The sequence below is a fragment of the Penicilliopsis zonata genome (assembly GCF_001890105.1).
Source record: "Penicilliopsis zonata CBS 506.65 unplaced genomic scaffold ASPZOscaffold_41, whole genome shotgun sequence".
Lineage (NCBI taxonomy): Eukaryota > Fungi > Ascomycota > Eurotiomycetes > Eurotiales > Aspergillaceae > Penicilliopsis > Penicilliopsis zonata.
Window position 1 is genome coordinate 1 of NW_019208945.1, and position 25903 is coordinate 25903.

The window sequence follows — 25903 nt, forward strand, 5'->3', positions numbered from 1 at the left end:
TATATCTTTAGTAGGTCTTTAAAGCTTATAGATAAATATAATAATAATTAAGAGTTAATTAGGCTTATAACTTTAATAAATCCTATATATATTTAGGGTTAATAATATTATATTCTTATATAATTTATATACTTAGGCCTATTTAATATTAGTTAAGCTAGATATACCTAATAAATAAAAAATTAGAGTATAATACTAATTATATTAGGCTTAACTAGTCAGGTGACAGTGTAAATATACGTGAATCATCCTGATTGGCAGCCTCAAGGTCATCCTTTTCTGCAACATTTAATAAGGTGACCTTAGTCACCTTGCGCCAACCCATTTAAAAATGAAATCTTTTGGAAGATATGAAAATGTAGAATATAAAATATTGACTTAATCTTTGATATCAATATTCTTGATGTAGATACTAAATGAATTATTTATCTTTTTAAGTATAACTCCTTTATGTATTTATAAAAGTTGGAGTGTCATACTTCTCACCTCCTGCAATAGTACTTTAGCTCTAAAGACTGATGTCACCTATATATACTTCATATACTTAGCATTCAGTCTGATATAGTTCTATTACCCTAAAGTGAAATGTGTAATCATTATTTGATAGGTGAACACTGATAATACTTCTACCAGGGATCCGGCATAGCCCAGTGAAAGTACTCGTCAACGGCATCCATGACATCCTGGTCGGCAACCTCGACGTTGCCATAGGCATCACCGATCTCGAACTGGACGTTCTCTGTACTGGAATAGGCGGGCCAGAAGGTCAGCGAGCCGTTGGTATAGGAACCGCCGATGTTGGGGTTGAGGGTCTTGACGAAGTTCGCCCAATACGACGAGACATAGTCTGCAATGGCGTAGTCTTCGGCCGTGTAGGGCAGCTCGCCGCCGTAGAGGGTGTTGAGCACGTAAAACACCTCGGAGCCGTGGTAGGCGCCCTCGGTCTGGCCCGGAGGCGAGTGCGTCCAGAAGTAGTAGTAGACGGGGCTCTGGGCGGAGCTGGTGAACTTGTCGCAGTATTCCCAGGTGGAGGTGGTGTAGATGGCGCGCTGCATGGCGTTGTATGCGTCGCCGGCGCTGGAGGCGTTCTGGGCCGGGAACGAGGCCAGGAAGGTCGCCGCCGCGTCTGCGCCGTAGGTGGTCTCCGTCTCGTTGATGTAGGTCGATTCCGTCAGGTTCAGGCCCAGCTGCACGCCGTCCTCGTCGTGGTTGTTGCCCACGATCAGAGGCACGTCGTTCTGCGGGCCCCAGCGCACGCTGCCCTCGTATGTGCTCGGGATGGCCCAGTAGTCCATGACGGGGGCGAAGCCGTAGAAGGCATCGACGCCGGTGCCGGTCATGAGCTCGTCGGTGGTCAGGTTGCGCAGCTCGGCCACCGAGCTCACGTTCAGGCTGTCCATGTAGATCTGGCTAAAGTCGTAGGCGTACGAGAGGTTGTAGTAGGCGTTGGCGAAGGTGGCCGTGGCCGGGTCGTAGGGGTCCTTGATGCCGCTCTCGGCGATCACGCCGTGCATGAGGCCTTTGGCCAACGGGCTGTTGAGCGTGTGGTATGAGGCAGCCGAGCCAAAGGACTCGCCGGCGTGAACAACCTGGTTCGGGTCGCCGCCAAACGCTTCAATGTTTTCTTGCACCTGGAGAGTAGGTTAGAGAGGTTAGGGTTTGTATAGGGTTAGGGTTAGGGTTTAGGGTTTAGGGTTTATATAAGGGTAGGGATAGGAGGATAGGAGGAGGAGTACCCATTTGAGAATCTGGATCTGGTCAAGCAATCCCCAATTGCCCGACGACTTGACGCCCGAGAAGGGCTCCATCTCGTCGCTCAGCTCCGGCAGCGACAGCCAGCCAAAAGGCCCCGTCCGGTAATTGTAGCTGACATACACCACCCCCTTGGAGGCCATCCCGCCGCCGTCATACCAGCTCATGCGCGCCGCCGTCGTCGCGCCGTACGACCAGACCATGACGGGCCGTTTCTCGTCGGTCGACTCGGCCGACGTCCAGATGTTGACCGTCAGACAGTCCTCGCTCTGGGGGAAGTCTTCGACGGCGTCGGCAAAGGCACACGCATCGCCAAAGGAGGTTGCGTTGAGGATTCCGTCCCACGGTTCAGGGTCGCGCGGGATCCGCCAGCGGTTCTCTCCCGTCGGGGGGCTCGCATAGGGGATGCCCTTCCATGCCGTGATGTTCTCCCATCCGGGCAGGTTCGAGCCGAAGGTGCTGTTCAGCGCGGGGGCGCCCTGGACCAGGCCATACTTGGTTTTGATGACCGTGTCGTACAGGGCGGCCTGGGCCGTGGCAGCGAGGCTCAAGAGAAGGACGAACATGAGGGAAATTGTTGATTGCTTGATCCTATCCATGTGTTTCTGCTTGATATGGATTATATACCCGCGACGGAGGTTATTAGGGTCCGACAACCAAAACGTGCTTCCCCACAAACGGCATCCCCGCGGTTTCCCCGCATTCAAGACCGATAATTCGCCGTCTCCCACTTTTATGCTGACGCACTACGACATGCCAGACACTACCATTAAGCAGGTAGTATCAGCCACTATGTTCAAGTAGAGAGCATCCTATCTTTTATGTTGACTGGAGTTCCTATCTACAGAATATGATAATATAGATACATCTAAGTAATAGTGTAGTCTATTGCACTGGCATAATCAAGATGGCTTAGTATTGATATACGAGTGTAATAAGGTGGAAATAAGTTTTGGTGATTCAATAGACCGGCCAGTTGGAGAACCAGCGGTCCATAAACTGCAGCTTCTCCTTGCTGGCCACCTCAATAGGCTCCCAGGCATCGCCCACCTCCATCATGACCGGGTTCTCGGCACAGTTGGCAGGCCAGTAGGGCAGCCCGCCGCCGTTGGGATTGCCCGTGCGGATGAAATTGACCCAGTAGCTGGACAGGGTGTCGGCAATGGCATAGTCGGCCTCGGTCCAGGGCTTGTCGGTGGCATACAGGTTGTTGAAGGCGTAGTTGATCTCGCTCATGTGGTAGGCCCCCTCATCCTGTCCCGGGGGGGCATGCGTCCAGTAGTAGGTGTAGGCCTGGTACGTGCCGTTACCGGAGGTGTTGTACGAGGAGCCCGCGACGTACTCGTTCGCCCAGCGCCAGACGGAGACTCGTGTCTGGTCCTGGTAGAAGGTGTTGCTGGCCACGTCGGCGCTGCGGTTGCTGTCGCCCGCCGGGTACAGGGCGAAGAACTCGTCCGCCAGCCCGACGCTGCCAAACTCGTAGGCGTTCTGGGCTGTATAGCTGGCCACCGACAGGCCCGGGTTGGGCGTCGCCCCGTTCTCGTCCCGGTTGCCGCCCGTCAGCACGGGGGCGATGGTGTGGTTGCCTCGCTCCAGCATCTCCTGGTACGTCGCCGGCAGGACATACCCATCCAGCACGGGGCGGAACAGCGGGGGGGCCATGTAGACCGAGTTGTTGGCGAAGACGGTGTCCTGGTACGTCACGTCGTCGTCCAGCCAGGCGCCCGCCAGGAACAGCTCGACGGGGGCCTCGCGGGCCTCGGTGATGTTGCTGAGGTTCAGGCTGGTCAGGTAGCTGACTCCCTGCTCCTCCGCCTCGGCCAGATGGCGGTACCCCTCGGCGACACTGCCCATCAGCGGGTTGGAGGGATAGGTGGCACCGCTCTCGGCAATGACCTGTTCAAAGAGATCGTCCGCCAGGGCGCTGTTGAGGTGGTCGAGCACCGAGGCAGCCCCCGCGGACTGCCCGCCGATGGTGATGCGGCTGGGATCGCCGCCAAAGGAGGCGATGTTCTCGTTGGTCCAGTGCAGGGCGGCCTGCTGGTCGACCAGGCCATAGTTGCCCGACGTGCCGCTGGACGAGTTGGCGCTGAGCTCCGGGTGCGCCAGGAAGCCCAGGGCCCCCAGGCGGTAGTTGACCGTCACCACGACCACCCCCTGGGCGGCCAGGCCGGCCCCGTCGTACAGGGCCTGGCTGGCGGACCCCGAGCCGAAGCGGCCCCCGTAGAACCAGACGTACACGGGCAGGTTGCTGCTGGTGTTGGTGGGCACGACGCCGATGCCGCGGCCCTCGGTGTTCTTCTCGACGTCGTTCAGCGTCGCCGTGTCGGGCGTCCAGATGTTGAGGTACAGGCAGTCCTCGCTGTAGTTGCTCACCCCCGGCTGCGGGCAGTCGGGCGCGAATTCGGTCGCATCGCGCACCCCCGTCCAGCTGGCGACGTGCGGCGGGTGCCGCCAGCGGTACTCGCCCGTCGGCGCCGCCGCAAACGGGATCGCCTTGAAGTTGTACACCGAGTTGATGTACTGCGACCGGTTGCCCTGGATCGTGCTCTCGTACGTGTCGATGTAGATCGTGGGCGACTCGGCCGAGGCCACCACCGAGCTGGAGCTGCTGGCGCTGCTCGTGCGGGTGCCCAGAGCACGGCCCTGCACTCCGCCGGCAATCGCCAGGCCCAAGAGGAGATACTGAAACATGGTCGATGCTGGTGAGCAGTTGATTCTCTTTCGCTGCTGTATCCTGGTGGCCCTTTTTATACCCAATCGTCTCCCGGACTCTCCGCCCCCCGCCCCCGTAGCCGCAGCGTGCGGAGGTTTGTCGGCGGGCGTAACATCGTCGATTATTCCATTACTGGCATGATCTGCACTTGTTGTCTTGCCCTACTGCAGAGTAACTCTAAGCTTTGCTCCCAATTCACCTATCGGGTGTCGGACATTGGTAACCTCCGTGATCTGCAGACTATACAAGCCCGGTGTTATTCCGAACCCCGCATATCTATCCAAGGTTCTAGAGCCGAATACGTATAGAGCAGCGGAATATCGGTCACTGCCAAGGTCATAAATCCGTATCCCATGCAGCCGGCTGCAGCTAGCTGCACACCGGTTGATGTCTTATCCAGGGGCGCCGGCGCCCTGTAGCTTCGCAGTTGCAGACGAGATGAATGTCCGAGCAAGGGACATTCACGAGAATGCCTAGAAAGTGTTTAAACTGCTGTCCAGGTATAGCCCAGGCTGCAAGTGACTAATATATTATACTTTAAAGGTGCAAATATCTTTATCCAGATTGAGTCTCACTGCAAGCACTACCAACCCTAACCTAGAAGATAGATTGATATTATTGATACTCTGTAGTTTATAATCTATATCCAGTATTAATAATCAAAACTACCCAAGTTCTTTGACTTGATATGGAGTCACATCCAATCAGTAGATTTATATAGTAATGATATAATTCCTTATCAATGTACAGTATCAAAGGTGTATACTGTAGTCTCTGATACAGAATCTTCAATCGGCTTTCCTCCAGGACTGGGGATGAAGGAACTGACTGGTTCAGGTTGTTTTAAGCTGCAGCTCTAGAGCCCTGATCTCGTCAAGTTTTCCAACTCGCTTTCCCCATCAAATAGCTCATGTTCTAGGTTCTTCTTTAAAAGACGCCACTGCGTGTCCTATCATAGTGCTTAAAAGAAATTCCTGGACCTTATCCTCTACCTTCTCAATCTTTCCCTTTAGTTCCGAGTCTGGAGGCTGTCCTGTCAGAGGAAAATATGATTAATAAATTATGCTTTTAACTGTTTTCTGCATGGCATGTATTGCCTGAACCTCACTATGTAAGGCAAGAGATGGCCCACTACTTCCAAGATGTGAAAGACAGTTTCCCTGAGGGATTAAATTAAACCATACAACCATCTACTTATTGCGCCAATGGATGAGAATTTCCATCTTACTCTAATCACGCCACCATCTCCCAGCTGCGCGTAATTTGATACTCTTTAATTGCCCTACATAATATAAGAGAGCTCCTAAAACTAATCTTGGAGTTCCAGTCCTCCCTACTAAGGAGGCGTATAATTTCTTGATTGTTAATGTCTCTTTGAGATGTGTCCTTAATATAACATAGTTGTCTTTTAGATGAAGGTATAAAGTCACCTCTAGCGCAGGCGTATCTCTCTTGTCAGTTCTTATAATTATTTTAAGATCAATAGCTAGCTAATTTTCATCATACTTAGTCTTTCTGTCCGCGCTATATTGGAGAATCTTTATATTGTCGACTTGACTAAAGAGCGCTGCCTCTATTAAGGCACTTCTAGAATTATTAATCATGTTTAACCTTATACTAAATAAGAAGTAATATTATCTCTAAACTTTATTCAGCTGCTGTGCAGATAAGGGTTATTTTACCCTTAAAGTCTTACCCTTCAAAAAGGAGCTAGGCCTTATTAAAAGTCTTTGGGTATTCTATATTGCTTTCACATTGCCATTGACACAGTTGCTGATTAGTTTTAGAATTCTCTTCTAGTTAGATGGTTCTATACTATATCCTAGTTAGATAGTGATAAGCTCCTTTAAAAAGGCACCCAATATTTTCAAACTATTTATAGTAAGCTTACTGAAGGCTCTAATGCAGTTGTTGATGGGCTAGAGTTAGACAGTACTTTAATCAAGTTGTTATATGAAAACCTTTGGTAAGGTATTACTGTAACCTTTATATTGATGTAATAGATAAAGCCCTAGAAGCCGAGAAATACTGAATCTGATTAATATAAGAGGTTATAGGACATGTCAAGAGGGAAGTGAAAAGTTATAAGAAAGGAAAAGACAATGTGTGAGATAAATAAGACATAAATAAGGAATATGATAGAATGACGGAAAGGTTATCTGCAAGTCACCCAGCTAGAGATGAATTGCTTCAGATCTATTGCGGGCCGTGGAAACCAGGCGGACCATGGGGGCCATCGTGGGGGAATCCTGGAGGTCCATGAGGTCCTGGACCATGGGGTCCCGGTCCATGGTGGAACCCTTCTGGTCCATGGGGTCCTGGGCCATTGAATCTCGGTCCGTGAGGTCCGGGTCCCCCAGGACCGCGGAAGAAGTCGGGCGACTGGCGGCCAGAGTCAGGGGAAGACCTTACAGGACTCTGAGGGGGGGGAAGATCCTCGGGGGCAGGCTGATTGACTGGTTCTGGTGTTTTGGCTGGCTCAGCTGGCTCAGCTGGTTCTTCATTTGGCTTGGTGTCTTCAGTTGGCTTTTCGACCGGAGCAGGGACCGGATTCACAGGATCATTTGGCTTGGCTGGTTCGGTTGGTTCTGTGGATTGTTCGACAGGCTCGGCGGGTTTCTCAGCAGGAGCAGGCTCAGGCTGAGCAGGGACCGGCTCAGCGGGGTTAACTGGCTGAACAGGCTCGGCAGGCTTGACTTGCTCTTCCGCAGCAACAGGAGCAGGATTATTGAAAACAGATAAAGGAGGCAGAGGAACATGTGGCAGGCCACGAGGAGCCGGGTCGGTAGGCTCAGGCTGGATCATGGGCATGGGAAACAGACCTCCCCCGGTTCTAGGGCTGCCGGTCGGGGGCATGCTAGGGGGCTCCCCGGGGACGCCGATAGGGAGAAGCCCCGGAAGCGGGCCGCCAACAGGGCCGGTGACGGGGGCGCCAGGGCCCGGGAAAGGATCCTCACAGCGGTCATGGTCGCCCGGGCGACGCAGCCAGCTACCAGCCTCGCGAACCTGCTGCAGGACAGTCCAGTGGTAGCGGGCGTGGTCGTAGGCGTTGAGGGTGTCGGCGTAGGAGGCCTTGAGTTTGGCGTCGGTCTCCTGGAGCTGGAGGTTCAGCTTCTCGCTCACCTCGGTGAGGGAGACGATCTTCTGCTCCAGCAAGACCACCTTGCTCTCCGACTGGGCCTGCTGCCAGCGCAGGCCGCCCAGCTGGGAGCGCAGGACTTGGACCTCGGCGCGGGCCTGGTTGCGCTCCACGATGGCGACCTGGAGTTCGGCCCTCACGGCGGCGGTGATGGCCTCGGCGGATCTGGCGGCGGCGTCGGCGTCCTTGATCTTGTCCTCGTGCTGCTTGATGATTGCCTCCAGCTCGGCGATCTTCACATTGAGCTGGTCAAAGATACCCTGCTGCGCCGCGTGCTCCTGCTGGATCTGCTGCAGCGCCTGCGCGAGCTGTTCCTTCAGCTGCTCGATGATCTTCTGATCCCCGCCCAGCTCGCCGAGCATTGCGAGGTAGCTGGTATGCCACGCCTCCACGTCCTTCTGTAGCTTCTCATTCTCCATCTGAAGCTGGGTCTTGTCCGCTGTCACCTTCTTGTTCTCCTGCTCCAGAACGTTGTAATCCTTCTTGGCCTGTTCCAGCTTGCTGTTGGCCGTGTCCAGCTCCCATTGCAGCCGGGTGCATTCCCCGTTGAGATAGGCGTTGCTGTCATTGAGAGTATGAACCTGGGATGTGAGCCCGCTGATCTGCGCCAGCAGGTCGGTCCGTTCTTTTTCCCAGTCCGGCTCGATGCCTCTCGAACCTCCGGTTTTCTATCATCGTAAGAATTTTTTTTTTTTTAAAAAGAAAAAAAAAAAAAAAAAAGAAAATACCTCGTGAGCCATCAAGGCCATCCATCCCAGGCGCTCCACAAACGCATCTGTCCAGGCGACAAGATCCCGCAGCTCGACGGGGAAGGGCAGCATTTCGGGGGCCTCGGGGAAGAGCACAGGGCGGACGGGCTTCTGGCAGTCAAAGGAGCGCGACTCCCAGGGGCCCGTCGGGGCGCCCAGCACCGGGAAGCTGGGCATCGGCAGCCCGGGGATGGCGGGCATAGGGCCCGGTGCAGGGCCCGGTACAGGGCCCGACACAGGAGGCCCCAAGCCCGGGGCATGCCCGGGGGCGGTGCCGTTCAGCTTCTTGTTCATGGGCAGGGCAGCCAGAATGCTCCTCACACTTTTGGTGCCATTCATGGCGACTGCACCAAGGCCATCGTGGGGTCTGGGGGTCTCGTTAGCAGGGGTCTTGCAGGGGTCTTGCGCTTGCCAGGGAGGGGGAGTCTGGCGCAGAGAGGGCCTGGGGGTCTCCCAGGGCAGCCATATCGATGTCTGTGAATGATTCTGGGAGCAAAGTTGGTGATTATTGATGTTATATACTTCTCCTCGGCAAGCCTTGCCTTGCTTCACCAGAGCCACAGCGAGAGGCCAGCTGAAGGCCGCGTATCCAGGCTCCACGAAACGTACCCGTATTTCGTTTCTGACCGTACGGCTGGCGGTAATACGGTACGATATCGGTCCTTGTTCGATGCTCCCGCACGGCCCGGCACGTCCCCAAGCGGGTCGCGTTGAATTGCTGTTCCTGCAGAAGTGGTTTCTCGTCTCGACCAGCTGAAGAGGTTTGCCTCGGCTCTAGACCGTCGATTATTCTGGCTCGCCCGGGCTGGCTGCGCCGGAACGAAAATAATAGAAGCGATGCTACCCGCTGCTCTGGGCTGGTGGACAGCCACAGCTGAATACTCCATAGCCAGCCATGGCGTCCATTCGGCCGTTCTCGGGGGGTGTCTCGGGCGATGAGTCGGATTCCACAGGCCCCAGGCTCTCCCTCGCCCCGACGGCCGCGGGGGCTGTCTATCTCCAGGCGCTGCCTTTGCAGGCCTGGCAGCTGCAACAGGCTCCCCCCATCTCTGCCACCGAACCGTTCAGCGCGACGCTCGCTGCGACCGACACCACAGCCAGCTGGTTGGCTCAGTTTGTGAACACGTCGACTGTAACGTTGACGGGATCTGCTCCTGATAGCAGCAATGTGGCCGTCCAGAGCATCGAGTGCGATCTCGTCCATCCAGCGCCCGCCAGGGGCCCGGCACGTCTCCAGTTGAGCCTGTCTACAGCGAGGGATGTCCTCCAGAGGCAGTTCGGCAGCTGGGATGCCCCCGACGCCGGTCTCGAGCTCTTCGGGCATGACGGCGCCATTGTGTTTGGTGTCAAAGACGTCTCTACGCAGGACATCACCATTGAGTCTCTGGTGGAGTTGGCAGACATCCACATCTCGCCATGGGCCAGCAGATTCCTCAATCTGGTATCCGTCAAACTCGCCGCCACGGGGAGCCCTCGCAACGGCCTCTGGATCTTCGCGAAACAGCGCCGAACAGTGCTCCGATTGGAATTCGACCTCGACCCGAAGGAAATCCCGCAGGCGCTGATGGACTATCTCCCCGAGCATGCCGAGGTGTCGCTTTCCGTGACAGTGAAAAAGACGGCGCAGTTTGCCTTTTTCCGCCCAGATCCAGAGGTCAACGGCGAGGTCTTCCTGGCCGGCTCGGTGGCCTTTGCTGCGAGTTCCCTCGGACAGGCGAAACTGGATCTGTACGTATTCCTCGGCGTGAACGGGACGACGTACACCATCCAGAATGAAGGGCAGGTTGGGTTCCAGGCGATGCTGAAGGTGCTGGCCGATCATGTCGAGCAGAAGCTGGAAGAGTCGAGTGTTCATACTGTGTTTGCAGACTTGGAGGAACGTCTGAAGAAGCATTTGGGAGCGTCGTCGGAGACCAAAGATTCTACAGAGACGAAGGATAGTGTCTTCTGGCATGAATTCTCCCTCACCATCGCCAGCCGCCGTCTGGCCTCCATCTCCATGACTCTCGAGGCCGACACGCCCTTTGGCGTCTCCTCCGGCCGGTCTGCCTTCCTCTTCACCTTCCAATGGTCGCTGATCACCAACAAGATCTCCCTCGACGGCCGGTTCTGGCCGGGCATCGACGCCAGTCAAGCCGCCCAAGCCAAGATGACGATGGCGAGGATGCTGAACCCAGCGGAAGAGAAACACGCCATCTACATCCAGCGGTGCCCCTCGCCGCAGCCCCAACTGAGCCTGACGCATCTGTATCCCGGCTTCTCCATCGCGGAGATTCCCTCGTGGGTGCCGAAGGAGATCGTCGTCCTGGCCGTGACGCTCTCCACGACGGAGATCGCGTTGGACGCGGTGGTTCAGTCTGCGCCCAGCACCGACTCGCCGGAATGGAGGGTTCCAGAGCAGACGCAGCTGCTCATCAAGTTCCGGTATCTCGTCGATCAGAAGGATTCCATGACGTTTTCCATTGAAGCCAGAGTCGATCTCCCGACTTCGACCGCTCTGGCATCATCGGATTCACCCGCCTCGCTCTCCATGCAACTCTCGTATGCGTCTTCCATGTGGACAATCTCGGCGTCGGCCAGCCAGCTGTCGTCCGCAAACCTGTATTCCCTCCTGCCGGACAAGGTGCGCGACGATATTGTCCGCATGATGCCAGCCGTGCGTCTCCCGGCGCTGGTCATCAGTTATATCTGCGGCGGCAAGGTAGACCGGCTGCTCTCCATCTCTGGATATCTGGTTGTCGGCGGGCTATTGCTGCAGTTTATGTTTCAGCACAACAGCTCTGGCGCCTGGCAGTTTGTCGCCTCTTTGGAATCCAAATCCTCGCGAGAAGCCAACCGGACGACAACTATCCAGGACATTGTCGCACGCTTGCTCGGTGTTGATGCGCAGAGGTTTCTCCCTGACTTTGTGAATAACGTCAAGGTACCCCTTGAGGAATTGAAAGACGACGCCATCTCCTTGACTATCAGTAAATCAGCGGACGTGGGTGTCGTCTTTGGCTTTGAAGTCCGCCTCTCCTCGTTGCATCTTGATTTTGCTCAACTGCCTTCTCCTGCTTCTCCTGCTTCTCCTGCTTCTCCTGCTTCTCCTGCTTCTCCTGCTTCTCCTGCCTCTCCCTCTCGACTTCTTCGTCTTTCTATCAACGAATTCCCAGCCGTTCCCAAGATCCCCCTGGTCGGCGATATACCCCAGCCCTTTGACCAGATCGGGTTCATCTGGACAACAGAGGACTTTACCAAGAGCCAGATTGAAATCCTCAACGCGATTCTATACCAGGGGGAGAATCAAATCATGTACCGGGAAGGGAAGACTTCCAAGGCCGCCGATGTCGTGCTGAGCAAGGGACTCCATTTCATGCTTGCCATGAACAAAGACGGGAAACCGACAGTCGTGATTGACTATGTGTTTGGGAAGCCAAAGAGCAAGGCTATAGCAACTGGAAACACAGAAGAGAAGGGGACAATTGGAGAGACAGAGGAGACGACAGAAGCAAGAGGTGAAGATGGAGAAAAAGGCGAAGAAGAAAGAGGAAATGCCGCGTCCGAAATGACGCCCATCAGCAAGAAAAGCAATGCGCTGACCATCTCCAACGTCGGCCTGCAGATGACAGACGACGTCTTGACGGTCCATCTCAACGCGACAGTCCGCCTGGGCCCGATTGAGATGGCGATGACGGGCTTTGCGCTTCACTTTGACCTGTCTGAAGCCCAACTCCCGCATCTGGCGGGCATCCAGCCCAGCTGGTCGCTGGACGGGCTCGCCATCGCCTACGACCGCAGCCCGCTGGAGATTTCCGGCCTGTTCCTGCACCAGAAGAGCTCGTCCGATGCGGTCTCGGCGGACACCTATGCCGGCGGCGTCGTGTTGGGCTTCAAGACGTACAGCTTCGCCGCTGTGGGCGCCTACAGCGAGGTCACACCTAGAACGCCGGCCGACAGCAAGCCATTCCAGTCGTTCTTCATCTTCGGGGCTCTGACAGGGCCCCTGATGAGCTTTGGCTACGCCGAGATCAACGGGATCGCCGCCGGATTCGGGTATAACTCGCTGGTCAACCTGCCGTCCGTCGAGGGTGTCTCGCAGTTCCCCTTCATCGGCATCTTGAATCAAGACAGCGGCGCCAGCGACCCCATGACAACGTTGACCACCTTCACCGACGGGAAGACCGTCGTGCCCCAGGTGGACGCCCTATGGTTGGCCGCCGGGTTGAAGCTGCGAGCCTTTGAGCTGGTCGACATCACCGCCGTCGTGTCTCTGCAGCTCTCACAGGGGGATCCAGTATTAGCCATCGTGGCCGACGCGACGGCGATCATCCCGCAGTCGGCGAGCGTCGACAAAGCGTTTGCCCTGCTCGACTTTGGGCTCAAGGCCACCCTCGACCTCTCCGACGGCACGCTGATCATCCAGGGCAGCCTGAGCACACGATCCTTCCTGCTCAGCAAGGCGTGCCATCCTACCGGCGGCTTCACGCTGGCCGTCTGGCCTGCCTCTTCCAGCCACGGCGGCGATCTCTGCTTCTCCGTGGGCGGGTTCCATCCCGCGTTCTCGATACCGGCGCATTACCCAACCGCTCCAGCACGGCTGGGGATCTCGTGGGCGTACGACGCCCATCTGAGCATCACCGGCGGCGCATACTACGCCGTCACGCCTGCGGCGATCATGGCGGGGGCCTCGATGCAGGTGGTGTTTGCCCTCAGCCGGCTGCAAGCACACTTCAACGCACACGCCGACTTCCTGCTCGAGTTCGAGCCCCTGCATTACCAGGCCGCCGTGAGCATCCTGGCCAGCATCTCCTGCCAGATTGGACGTGGATGGCTGTCCACCACCCTCGGCTTCAGTCTGTCGGCCGATCTGGACCTCCACGGGCCTCCCATGGCGGGCACGGCCAGCTTCGACTGCCATGTCGTCAGCTTCCATGTCGCTTTTGGCCATTCTGTCCCCGAAGCCATCCCCTTGACGCTGGAGCAGTTCTGGAAGATGCTCTCCAAGGACGCGCCGGACTCGCAGAACCATGTCATGGCCGTCGAGGGAGGATTGATTCCTAGCAAGGAGCAGCCCAGCAACTGCAAAGACAAAAGAAACGACACTGCCCTTGTTCGCAGCTCCGGGCTGACTCTAGGAGTCTATACTCGCACGCCCATCTCGACAGCGACGTATGCAGGCAAGACCCTTGAGAGCAGGACTCCGATCTACAGTCGGCCAATGCAGCTCAACACTTCGACTCTTGTGTCCAAGCTCGAATTCAGCATCTCGCCACAGCCAGAGAGAGAGTTTACCATTTCTCTAGTCCAGAACCAGGTTCCGTCTTCCATGTGGGGGAAATGTAAGACTGATCTTTAGGGTTATGTTAGGGTTAAGTTAAGTGCTGACGATCAATAGATGACGCCAATTCTACGTTGAACTCCTCGCAGCAAACCATCCAGCATGTCATGGGCGTACAGCTGGTCGCTCCCCAGCCGGTCGAAGCACAGGATGATCTGCCCGAGCTGGATGCAAAGTTCTTCGGCCGTGCTGCAGAACTGTCGGGCAAGCTGGTCTGCGGTGATGCCCAGGCCGGCGGCACAAGCGCTGCCCCGAGTGCCGCCGGCGATGGCTTCACCTCGGTTCGACAGGCTTGGAAAACCCCAACGATCGACCCCCTCCCCGCGTTGAAGGCCTTCATTGCCGCCGTGGCGGACAAACCTGCCTTTGGCACGGCGCACGCCCCGAACATGGCCCCCAACGCCAGCTGGGGGGCGCTCGCGTCGTGCGTGGCGGCCCCAGTGCGCTATATCGATAGGATGGAGGAGTATTATTTGCGGGCGCCGAGGATTCTTCAGGCCAGCTGATCAATGTGCTTTGTAGTTCCACATTAACTAATCTATTAGCATTCGATAGTGTGTGATGGTTGAAGGACTGTCCGATTGAGCAATTTGAGCCGAGTATAAGTACATACAGTACAGTACAGTACAGTATAAGTACATACAGTACATACAGTACATACAGTACATACAGTACATACAAAGTCTTCTTTCTCACCATCTTTCTCATCTTCTCATCTTCTCATCTTTTCATCTTTTCATCTTTTCATCTTTTCTTTTCTCTTCTACTCTTCTTATCCTTTGTTCACTATCTCGCAGTGATGGCCTTTAATGTGAAATATTCCGTGGAGAGCTACCAGGTGGCCATTCCCGGCGGCGACTGTTCGATCCATCTGCTGCTCAGTAACCCGCCGGAGAACCAGGCCACGTTCACGCAGGACCTGCAGGGCAGTGAAAAGGCCAACGCGGTGTTTTATCGTAAGATAGGCAGCGCCAAGCCTGAAAAGACCGAGATCGTGAGCGCTGTGTTGGTGGATGGGGGCTACGATGGGGCCGGGGGCACCTTCAAGGGCAAGGATGCGTGCGTCAGTATCAAAGAGGCGGTGACGGACATTGAGCAACGGTACGGCGTGAAGCTCAAGTTTGACGCCTGGGTGGTGACGCACTGGGACCGCGACCACTTCTGCGGGACGTTGCAGTGGATTGTGAATGATCTGTCGGAACAGTACAGGAAGGACCGGAAAGTGAAGGAGGAGAAAGACCCGAGCCGCCATCGATTCACGTACTTCAAGTACGACGATGCAACTGGCGAGTGCATGACGACGCTCTACTGCCCGGTATACGACCGGACGGAGTATATCACGGAGTACAGGCTCAAGAAGAAGCTTTCAGCGACGGCGAAGCTGTCGGAGACCGACGAGGACAAAATCCCCAAGGGACGACACTGGCGGTTGGGGAAGAACGCCAAGGGGGACCACGTCGAGGTGGTGATGGTCAAGAACTCCTCGACAAGCATCTATACGGGGATCAGCGCCCGGTCATACAAGGAGCTGGACTGGCTGCCCGGCATCTGCAAGTTGGTCGAGAGGTTTGAGAACCTCTGGGGGATGAACGTCTTCACGGGTCTTCCGATCAACAAGACGCCGTTGGAGGGTCGCTCAGACGCCCAGGGGGGCACAGATGTCACGATCAAGGATGTGATGGGTCAGTTGAAAGATGACAAGATGCCCGTGTTTCTCATTGTCGGCGCCGAGGGCTATATCATGGGGGAGAAGAAGGAGATGAAAAACCTGCGCGAACCCGTGGGCGAGACGCTGGAGAACTTCATCTCAATCGTGTCGCTGATCGTCTGGCCGCCCAGCGCAGAGAACGGCAAGAAGGGTCGAGTCTCGTACTTCAACGGGGGGGACACGGACAAGAACACGGAAGAGAGACTGGCGAAATGGATGGCGGGAACGACTGTCCGGGTCTTCAAGACGTCGCATCACGGCGCCTACACGGCCACGCCGCCGGCGGTGCTGAAGAAGCTGCAGCCTGACAAGGTGTTGATCTCTGCTGGATTCGAATATGGCCATCCCAGTGCGTATCCTAACCCTAATAACCCTAGGGTTACACTCGAACCCTAACCCTACTAACCCTAGGGTTAGGTTCACCCACATACTGACTGACTCTAGGCTGGGTGGTGCTGACGGTGCTCTTTGCCTACTGGGCCGACATGGTAACGAACAACAAGATCACCGAAGGCCAGGGCAGGGACATGGAGGGCCTGGTCTTCCCCCTGCGCTATCCATACTACCTGGAGGGCTACAAGTACAACAAGAAGGGCAGCCAAGTGGAGCTTATCACCAAGGACTTCAACGTGAACCTCAAGGTCAAATGGCAGGACAGTTTCAACATCCTGACCCAGGGAGCGGGAAAGGTCAGCGAGAGGCGCACGGAGATCCTGAAGAAGCCCTACGCGCAGGAAGGCAAGACGTTCCGCGAATGGGCACCCGCCGATGCGAGGGATTTCGGCAAAGGCATCACCTGGGATACCCTCACCGAGGCAGGGAATCAGTTTGTCGGCAACCAGCCGTGGGCCAAGTTCCACCCGCGCGGCGCGAGCCCCGAACCGTTCCTGTTCCTGACGATCCTGGCCGAGTACTGGCTGTACATCTCCAAGGTGCAGGGCAACTGGGGCCAGCAGCACAATAAGAATCCCGACGTGCGCAAGGCCGTCTACCTGTGGACGCGCAGCTGCGACCACGACGGCCTCGACGGACGGGTCGAGATCATCGACAACTGGCTCAACTATGTCGACGCCCGGAACACGCAGCTGAAGATGTACCGCACCCACGCGCAGAACAACCAGAACGCGAACATGAAGATGGACGGTGTCCAGGGGATGAAGCCGAGCATTGCGCCTGCCACGGGCCAATCGAGCGATGAGGCCGACCTGAATGTGCCCGTCATGACGGATCTGGAGCCGGACATTGTTTTCCTGGACAAGAACTGGACCGTGGGCGCGGAGGAAGAACAGGCCGACCTGTTGGATAAGAGTAAGAACAAGGTGATTGTCATCCAGGAGGAGGACGAAGCCAGACCGAACAGCATGGTCATGAAGCTGGAGGAGGATTATCTCACCATCCCGGACGACGCCGAGGTAGAGATGGGCGACCATCCAACCACTTCAGCTGGCCCTGCAACCACAGAATTCCCCATGCGTGAAGAGCTGACGGCTGGGGGACAGCATCACGCAGCAGGTGACGATCATGAAGCCACTGGCCATCAGACGCAGCCTGCAGCTACTGGCCATGGTGAGGAGCTTGCAGACCCTCGCGCCGCACCAACGCGCGATGAGGAATTGGCTGCGTTGAAGTTACGTCTTGCTGTGGTAGAGCACAAAATGCGCGTCACCCAGCAGCAACTACTCACAAACAGTCTTCAAATGATATTCCTACAGGACCAGAATATCTGGGGGACTTGAACGATAATCAGAGGCATGTACAGTTCTGTAGGAACTAGTTTGGAATGTATACCTAGGTACCTAGGTACCAAGGTAGACCTAAGTTAACCCTAGGGTTAGGGTTATACCTGGGAGTCGCCCAATCGTAACCCTAAACCCTAGGGTTACCCACAGGTATAACCCTAACCCTAGGGTTAACTTAGGTATACCTAGGTACCTATACAATGACATTTATAAGTGCTATTACACCCACTTACAATCCTCCTTGGTCACTCCCACCACCGTCTTCACCCTTCCCACGTCCTCGTACTCTCCCTCATCCGTCGCTCTGAAATACGCCTCTTCAACCAGCAGCGGCACTCGTTCACAGGGCAACGGGTTGATCTGCATCTCCTGAAGAAGGAAGCTGACCTGTCCGTGTCGAAGTAGATGAAGGGGATGGTCTTGTAATGCGGAGATGGTGACGCCCAGATACAGCTGGTCGTGTCCGTCGACGGCGTCCTGCATGCTCCAGTCGCCCTCGAGATTGATGCGGTGTCGTTTCCCCTTCACCAGACGTGAAGTGATGTTCCATAATCTGCCTGGTCCGATCATGCGTGCTTTTGGTCGCGTAGCCTTCACTTGTAGTAGGTTGCTGTTGATCTCGCCCATGGGGATGTAGACGGCCACCTCACCGAGGTACAGATCCTGTCGGACGTCAGTGATGGCCGTCATGCTGAAGACGATGTCAAGCGTGATGGGGGCGCCGGCAGGGAAATTGCGCCGTGGATGCGCGAGCAGAGGTGAGCAGATCTTGGACAGCTGTGAGGTGGTGATGGGCTGCAGATTGTTATAGGCAACAGGCTCATTGACAGGGACAAATGGAACGGCTGCTTTGAGAGAGTCGAGGTTGAAGCCATGGACAGGGGGGAGGAGAGCAGTGTTGATCAGGGCAGGCTCCGGAATGAACATTGTCTTTTCAACCCTCTTCTCCGTCTTCTCCATGTTGCCTGGCGTGGAAGTCTGTGAAGTCAAAATGTCTGGATCATTCAAGAGACGCGGCTTGGAGTCCTCTTCTTGAGTCCTTTCATAGTCCATCCGCAGCATGAGGATCTCATCATTCAGTTGTAGCCCAATATACGCCGCTGAATCCTCCTGGACAACACAAAGGTCTTTCATGACCCTCTCGTTGAGCTCCTTGCACGACTTGATCAGTTCTTTGATATCGATGCACCGCGTGGTCCAGTCGTAGATGATTCCCAAGGTGATGTCGTCAAAAGCATCCGTCTTGCACTTGAACAACGCCGTGCTTCCCGGCGTCCAGGTGGCCAGGTTGATGGCGCCATCGAGCTGCTCCTTTTCCTTGGCTTCGTCTCCCGTCGTCCGGAACAATTTAAAGGACATCTCCAACCTGCTGGCCGTAAGGTCATCGCCCAGAGAGAAGCGCTGGTGATGGAAGGGCTGCGAGATGACCAGCGCCGTGTCCTTGGTGGTCTCGGGCGTCTCGCTCTGGTAGTAGATCAGCGTATCCTCCGTGAGCGTGGTGAAGGCCGCCTCCACGTCGACGTTGTTGTTTTCTCTCTCGATCCGCAGGTTGGGATACGCGCGCACCAGCTGGCTGCGGAGGATGAGCCCCCATCGAGGCCGCCAGGCGGTTGCCAACGCCGGGTTTTCTTTCTGGATCGCATCAAAGTAGACGTTGAAGCTCTTGCGGATCTCGCGTTTGATGCCATCCTCGCCGAGGGAGTGGTTGGCGATACTCAAGGCGCCGTCGACAAGGGCGTCGGTCCAGTTCTCATCCACATAGAATGTTCGGAAGGCTTCAAGAGGGAGAACGGCAGGATCGGGGAAGAGATACAGCGCTGGGATGCCTTGCAGCGCCAGTTTCCTCTGCACCCACTGCAGAACGAAGATCCAGTCGGTTGACGCCGTGGGTTTTGTATTGTTCAGCTCGGCCTGGACCTGGCTATCTGCCATTCTTTGCAGCCATTCTCTGACCTGGCTTTGAAGAGCGGAATCCACAGAAGACGATGGAGTAGAAGCCTGCTTTGAGGGTTTAGTATTTGCCCATCGATAGACACCGCTGTAGAGATTATGCTTTGCAGGCTTCCGCCCCAAGGCAGCAAACGTGCTTTTACTCTTCTCCCTTTCCGGATCCTTGACTGCGTACGCCATGATATCACTGCGTAGACGAAGCATCGCCGCCGTGAACGCCTTATCCGTAATGGCGAGGTTGCGACCCAGCTCCCACGCCGCACTATAACTCACATCCATGATCCCAGTGCGTGGATCGAGAATCTGCAGCTCTCTCCCGGCTGTAGTGGGCACACACTGCCGGGGGGGGATGTATAGAGGCGTCAGGGGGCCTCTGTAAAAGGCGACGGTTGTCTCGCCGGTAAGCGTGCGGTGGCGGGTCGGCGTGTAGCCTGCTTGCAATCTCTCGACGAGCCATGCGTTGTTTTCATCCTTTGCAAGGCCCTCGATCAAGTCCTTTGGTCGACGGAGAGGCTGTCTATCCTTGTCCAGATTGGAGAGAATGTCGCGATAGCTGATCTCATCCCCCGGGCAAATACGGTACGACCAGGCGTACAGAGAGATCAAGCCGACGGTTTGGACGTCTGCAGTCAACACTCGGTCTTTCAGGTTATCGGCGACTCCATCTAGAGACACTAGATGCACGTAGACAGCCTGATCTTTGCCCTCTACAGGGCCTGTCCGAGGTGAGAACACCACGCTGAAGGGGTGTTCCTCGGGCTTGTCCGAGACATGGGCGCTCCCGGTGACATCCACCCGACGGACGTGGGAGAAATAGCTGAAGATGGCTTTATTCTTGACGATCAACGTTTCAAACAGCTGCTTCTTCAGCATAATGTACGTCACTGCCGTCTCGTCTTTCGCGTCGTGGCTGTTGACATTAGGGCAGCGAAAGGAAGAAGCCTGTGCCTGGTCTGCCTGTACCAGCTGCGATACACTCGCCGACAACCCATGCGTGGGCGACGGCGTGTTCTTGGTGCCTGGCAAGGGCGTTGCTTGCAGCTCGTCGGCCGTGAATACCAACAGCGCCATCCAAGGCTGCCGTTTGAGGTTTTTGTCATTGTCTTCGGGGACGGCGCGCTCCCACGGCAGTTGGGGATCGTTCAGCACCACATGAGGCAGCACGCGAGCGTGTTCCGATGATCCTGGCGCTGGATACACGGAATGGATCTCGCTGGCGGGGATGGAGAATCGAGGGGCGTCGACGGTGAACGTGAGAGAGGACGGCTTGGTGAAACTCTCGGTTCCGCTGGAGAGAGTTTGTCTCGTCGTCAACGTGTACGGGGTGTCGCTGGCGCGAAGCCCAGGCTCAAAGAAGGAGTGCAGCTTCATTAGAGGATGTTGGAGAAAGTAGAGTTGAGGATAGATTATCTCGTGGACGGAGTATATGGATCTTGCTGGGGCAGCGTATATATGTAATGTACTGTGGTGTATTACAGTACAGTACATACGGTACATACTGTATAATACGAACAATACAACGCCACCAGCTTGATGTGAGGTAAAATAGGCGAGCCTATAGTTATAACTACTCTACGAGTAGACTTGTCTAGACTTCAACTGGATTTCAGCTGGATTTCAGCTGGACTCTGAATCCAAGTATATTCTGGTTGACTGTATCGCACTTCATTCCCAAGTGTAGACTCCAGCAGCCATGCCCCTCGCTGTGGTGATCCCCCTCCAGGTGGACGCCTTCCAGCTCAACGAGTCCTTGATCAACACCGGCAAAGCCTTCATCGCGCCCTTCTCCCTTCCAGACTACTCCTCACTCGAGCCTGGAGCGCGTCTGCAGCACGATGCCATCCCGCACCTGGATCTGCGCGCGGCGGTTCCCTCGAGCATCAATGCGCGACTGTCGGATCTCGACACGGGCGTCGCACGGCAGGACCGGTTGGGCGTCTATCTGCACTGGACGATCCCGAAGCCGTTCCGGGCGGGTGTGATGGCGACAGAGAGTGCAGAGGCAGCCCATGAGACCAACAAGAAGAAGAGGGGGATCAAGGGTGATTCAGAAGTAGGTCTCTGCCTAGGGTTTAGGGTTTAGGGTTTAGGGTTTAGGGTTACTGACTGATAGTTCACGGCCCTTCCTGATCGATGGGTGATCATTCGGAGGATCAACGATACCACCCCCCTGCCCAAGTATGCAGGCTTCATGCTCGAGAGCAACCGGATCCGCAGGTTGAACCGGGATGAGCTCGCCGGCGTGGATCTCGACACCGAAGCGGCCCCCTTTGTGGACCACACGGGCACGCCAGACACCCAACACGGTGTGCTGCTCGGGGCAAAGAACAAGCTGGATGAATGGCGAGAAGAGTTGACTGATGACGCGGACGAGACGACGCTGGCGGACTTCCACGTTCCGCTGACCATCACCGACTCGGCGAATCTATTGTTCGCCGACTTCCAGCATCACGGCATGAACGTGTTTGGCGTGCACGACGACCTGACATATTTCTCAGCAGAAACGAATACCCTGTGCACGCTGGAGTCGGCCGAGGTGTCCTACCAGGTCATCGGATACCATGCTCTACGTGGCTATGATCCCATTGCCAGCAGTGAGGCCGCGACCAACGCCGATCTCCTCTCCACACATGGAATGGCTCTCGAGGAAGACAATGCCGAATGGCTGGCGACGAGAGCACCGATCCGCTCTCTCTGCCACGGCACAGTCGATCTGCGCTGGTCACGTCAGAACAGGCCGGCAATAGTCCCTGCCGATGACGCCGCGGAAGCGTTCGCCCAGTCGCATCCTGTGGCGATCGGAACGGACCTGGTCGACGCGATGGCGGCCATCTTTGAAGCCCCGGCCAAGACAGACCATGCGGATGCGACGCTGGCGGCCGCGTTTCGCCATCTACAGGTTCTCGCGGCCGATCCGGAGGACGACAGCAAGACGCAGCAGGGCAAGACGTCGGGGTTTAAGCCTGTCCATGGGGGGGATGTCTGGAAGCTGCGAAATGACACTGAAGCAGGTGAAGCAGGTGAAGCAGCTCAACCAGCTCAAGCAGGTAAGCAGAATCTCAATCTAGAGAAAGCCAGGAAAATGCTAAAGCCAAGGCAGAAGCAGCTCTTGACAAACTCAACGCTTCACAGCGTCTTCTCGACGCCGGCCAGCGACACTCGCGCCTCTTGCAGCACCTGCTCTTCTGCGAGTGGTGGAAGGCCCGGGCAGCAGGGTTCGCCGATAGATGGGATGGCAATGGATCTACAGCTGAGGATGACGGCTTCGAGAGCATGCAGAGCTGGTATCAAGAACACCTGCCCGAGACACGCAGCCGGACGAGAGAGATTCTCACAGAGCTGTTGACGTTGCATCTGCGTGAAAAGGACGGGTCTGTAGGGCTGCTGGCGGCCTTGCAGGACGACATCCGATCGTTACAGGGGGACAGCCCGGTGGAAAAGATCGCCAGCAAGTGCTTCTTCAGCGCCAAAGACCCAACGATCCTGCTGTCCGAGATGGAGTCGAGCTGGCCGGAGGAGTTCGCAGCAGACACGATCCCCGTCCGGCTCAACACGCAGGTTCGCCGGCTGGACGACCCGGCGGGCCACGACGACGCCTGGCAGCTGTTCCAGACGGGGCTGGCCAGCCTGCCGTCGTGGGTGCATGCCTGTGTCGACGATCTGCGGCATGGATGGAGCATGCCGGGAGCCAGCGACTACGCCGGCCAGGCGTGGTTCCCCCTGTTCATCGAGTGGGAGGCCGACTACTTCCCCATTCCGTACCAGCACTGGACGCTGCACGAGACGGCCTCGGGGACGGTCGAGTATCGCATCAAGGAGACGGTCGACGTGGCCGGGCTGGGAGCGCAGCCCCGGGGGCTCAGCGGCCGCAGCAATGTGCTCCCCGAGGGCGCCAAAGCGATGGCCACGCTGGTCGAGCAGGTGGTCAACCGGTCGAGGCCGGAGATGCTGGAGAAGATGCTGCCCAAGGGCCAGCGCGACGCCATCGACAAGGCCCTCGCCGCGCTGCTGCGCAACGTCCTCGGCGCAGAGCTGCACGGCATCACCGACCATCTGCTCACTCTCGTCCGGGGCACGCACGCCCTGCCGAATCCCACGCCGGACAACGACACCCCCTCGCGCTGGCTGGCGACGCTCTTCCCCCGGCTGGCTGTCCACGACCACTCGGCGGTGCTGCAGTTCCTGGCGGCGGGTGCAGGCGCCGACGCAACCCCGTACACAGCCCTGTTGCCCGTGCAGGGGGTCTCGCGCAGGGGAGGCGAGCCGCTCTTCCACCCCGTCACCCACGGCCAGGTGCGCTTCACCAAGCTCAACCTCATCGACAAGTTCGGCCAGGTGGTGTGCGCGTTCGATCCCCGGCCGGGCCAGCTGTTGCGGCCGATCTACCCCAGCGTCAGCGCCGATCTGGCCTGTCTGCGCAACGAGACCGTGCCGGGGCGAGCGTTTGCCAACGCCGTGCTTGCAGAGCCCGAGGGCCGCTGCCAGTTCTTCCAGCTGGGCCCGCGCATCAACCAGGATGCCCGCTTCAACGCGGCGTGGGTGGCGCGAACGACCGACAGGCAAGGCACAAGCCCGTCCTCGCCGTGGCGCCAGCTGCTGGAATGGGAGTCGCCCGTCTGGGGGTGGGTGGTGTGTAACTTGCAGGACGAGAGTCTGCAGGTGTTGACCGGCGAGGGCGCCTTCTGCGGCGAGATCCTCGTCTCGTCGCGGCGGTGGATGGACAGCGACGGCCAGGTGGTGGCAGGCATCCCGGAGACCTCCAGTCGGGACTTGACGGCGTTCATGGCCCGTCTGGCGGTCTCGTCAGCCTTCCTGAGACGCGTCTGGGACATGGTGGTTGATGCCAACGAGCACATCCACCATACCCCCGGCCAGGCAGACTCCCAGCCGGCGCTGATCGGGCGTCCTCTGGCGCTGGTCTCGATGGGCTGGTCGTTGGAGCTCGCCACGCGGCCGATGCGCGACCAGACAGACCAGCCGGGGATGCCAGACAAGAGTCTGCTGGACTACGAGTTTGCGCTGAAGCTCGGCGATCGACAGAGTCTGCACGACGGCCTGGTGGCGTATGCGCCGGCGAGTGGGGATAGCTTCACTTTTGACCGTTTGTTCACAGTCTATGGCGATCCGCAACCACCGGGGCAGACCCCTGCACCAGACTCCCTCCTCCAGGCAGAGAACATCCCCTTCCATCCCTACTGGATCAACCCGACAGAATACAGCTCCAAGGCTGCCGACGCCTTTGCCGCGGCACATACAGACCGGCTGCAGGTCTACGCCGCCCTGATCGATCCCTTCCAGAGCGTCCATGGCTTCTCGGGCATCCTCCCTACCACTACGTTGACGGTGCCTCCATGGGCGCTCGACCGGGACATCAAAGCCATGAAGACTCTTCTCCGTGCCGGGCCATTATTGATTGCTGGAGATATACCAGCAACCACTGCTTCGGATAGTGATACTCCTAGTAATGCTACCCTCCCTATTGATTCTCCTCCCGGGACCTGGACATGGATGCAGCCTGTGGCCGATGGAAACACAAAGAACCGGCTCTACAGCCTCACGCCGGCTCCTAAGGAGTTTGCAGTGTCTGATGGACTGCAGACGCTTGTCGAAGGGTTCATGCGGGGTGATTAGCTGTTCTCTCCTATTCCTGTATTCTATTCGTCTATCTTCTACTCCAGTCGTAGGTGAGCACCCTTATCCAAAGCATCTGCAATGCGAGATCCGTCTCCCTCGAACAGCATCACATCGTAGGTCGTGGCTCCGATGAGACAGCCCGCAATAGGGGCGAACAAGGGCACGACAAAGTAGTAATTCGCGGCCGTGAACACTTCCGGCCCGTAAATGATCGCAGAGAAGAGTCTCGGGCCCAAGTCGCGAGCAGGATTCAGCGCCTGTCGGTCAGTATATATCGTCACAAGAAGGAGTAGAATGTCTCTTACGTAGCCGGTCTGCCAGCCCAAGGCCGCTCCGATCATCAACAGAAGCAAAAACAGCGAGATCTGCGGCGCAGGGAAGCGACGGGCGTTGATCGGATCGGAAATGGCCAGCGAGCCAAACATGAGGACTGCAGAGCCCAGCAGCTCGGAAAATACAGCCTCCCAGTTGGACGTGAAGACGGCGGCGGGATACGTCGCAAAGATGCCTGCCGAGTGATGGCCGCTCGGGCTCAGGATCGAGCCGCCGGGGATGGTATATTCGGGGTCCCAGGCGTGGATGGCCGAGCGGTAGTTGAGATAGACCATGGCAGCCCCCACGAAGCCGCCCAGGAACTGCGCTGCCAGCTTGCCCGGGATGGTTCTTCGCCAGTTGCCAGTTGTTGTTGGTGATGGCCGCACCAGGGCCAGGCAGAGGGTCACTGCCGGGTTGATGGTTGGGCTGGGATCGGCCAGGTATCCGGAGAGACACACAGCAGCTGCCCAGGCCAGGTTAATGGACAGCCAGGTGCCATACTGGTAGTCGGACAGCAGACATTGGGCGACGACTCCATCGCCGATCACTATCAATAGAGCCGTTCCGAGGAACTCGGCCAGGTACGGCTTCAACTGCATTGTAGTCAATGTTTTGGGGATGAAATGGGAGAATGGCTTTATTTATGGCTTTACTTTGTGACATCTCGGAACTGCCTAATAGGGGATGCCGATACTAGTCTATGTTGATCTGCAGATCAGTGTATCATCGGTTAGGGTTGATTAGGGTTAGGGTTAGGGTTTGATATATACCTAATATAGGTCTTCAATCAGGTCATTATAGGAAATAATGCTATACAGTAAATCCTATATTATTCAGGTAGGGTTTATTACTAAATAATATATTCAACTAAGCATCTGGTG

At 56.6% G+C, this 25903-nt stretch overlaps 8 protein-coding genes across 8 annotated transcripts; 3 read left to right on the forward strand and 5 right to left on the reverse strand.

The window, feature by feature from the left end:
- Positions 1-626: 626 nt before the first annotated feature.
- Positions 627-2318, reverse strand: ASPZODRAFT_155521 (hypothetical protein; the record flags this gene model as incomplete). Its single annotated transcript, XM_022726223.1, has 2 exons — positions 627-1631; positions 1737-2318. 2 exons carry the CDS (start codon positions 2316-2318, stop codon positions 627-629), a joined length of 1587 nt encoding a protein of 528 aa, XP_022576582.1.
- Positions 2319-2712: 394 nt separating this feature from the next.
- On the reverse strand, positions 2713-4583 carry ASPZODRAFT_20799 (hypothetical protein; the record flags this gene model as incomplete). The annotated part of the gene is made up of 2 exons (XM_022727676.1): positions 2713-4437; positions 4509-4583. The coding sequence occupies 2 exons, from the start codon at positions 4581-4583 to the stop codon at positions 2713-2715; spliced, it is 1800 nt and encodes a 599-aa protein (XP_022576583.1).
- Positions 4584-6664: 2081 nt separating this feature from the next.
- On the reverse strand, positions 6665-8695 carry ASPZODRAFT_147780 (hypothetical protein; the record flags this gene model as incomplete). The annotated part of the gene is made up of 2 exons (XM_022725296.1): positions 6665-8275; positions 8336-8695. 2 exons carry the CDS (start codon positions 8693-8695, stop codon positions 6665-6667), a joined length of 1971 nt encoding a protein of 656 aa, XP_022576584.1.
- A 3556-nt stretch (positions 8696-12251) lies between these two features.
- ASPZODRAFT_41519 (hypothetical protein) lies at positions 12252-13694 on the forward strand (the record flags this gene model as incomplete). Its single annotated transcript, XM_022728325.1, has 1 exon — positions 12252-13694. A coding segment is annotated over one exon (1443 nt), but the record flags the coding sequence as incomplete, so codon positions are not given.
- A 781-nt stretch (positions 13695-14475) lies between these two features.
- Positions 14476-17120, forward strand: ASPZODRAFT_20802 (hypothetical protein; the record flags this gene model as incomplete). The annotated part of the gene is made up of 2 exons (XM_022727677.1): positions 14476-15733; positions 15829-17120. 2 exons carry the CDS (start codon positions 14476-14478, stop codon positions 17118-17120), a joined length of 2550 nt encoding a protein of 849 aa, XP_022576586.1.
- Positions 17121-17342: 222 nt separating this feature from the next.
- Positions 17343-20444, reverse strand: ASPZODRAFT_147782 (hypothetical protein; the record flags this gene model as incomplete). The annotated part of the gene is made up of 1 exon (XM_022725297.1): positions 17343-20444. The coding sequence occupies one exon, from the start codon at positions 20442-20444 to the stop codon at positions 17343-17345; it is 3102 nt and encodes a 1033-aa protein (XP_022576587.1).
- A 322-nt stretch (positions 20445-20766) lies between these two features.
- Positions 20767-24704, forward strand: ASPZODRAFT_20804 (hypothetical protein; the record flags this gene model as incomplete). Its single annotated transcript, XM_022727678.1, has 3 exons — positions 20767-21126; positions 21187-22120; positions 22174-24704. The coding sequence occupies 3 exons, from the start codon at positions 20767-20769 to the stop codon at positions 24702-24704; spliced, it is 3825 nt and encodes a 1274-aa protein (XP_022576588.1).
- Positions 24705-24742: 38 nt separating this feature from the next.
- ASPZODRAFT_20805 (hypothetical protein) lies at positions 24743-25621 on the reverse strand (the record flags this gene model as incomplete). The annotated part of the gene is made up of 2 exons (XM_022727679.1): positions 24743-24964; positions 25013-25621. The coding sequence occupies 2 exons, from the start codon at positions 25619-25621 to the stop codon at positions 24743-24745; spliced, it is 831 nt and encodes a 276-aa protein (XP_022576589.1).
- Positions 25622-25903: the final 282 nt, after the last annotated feature.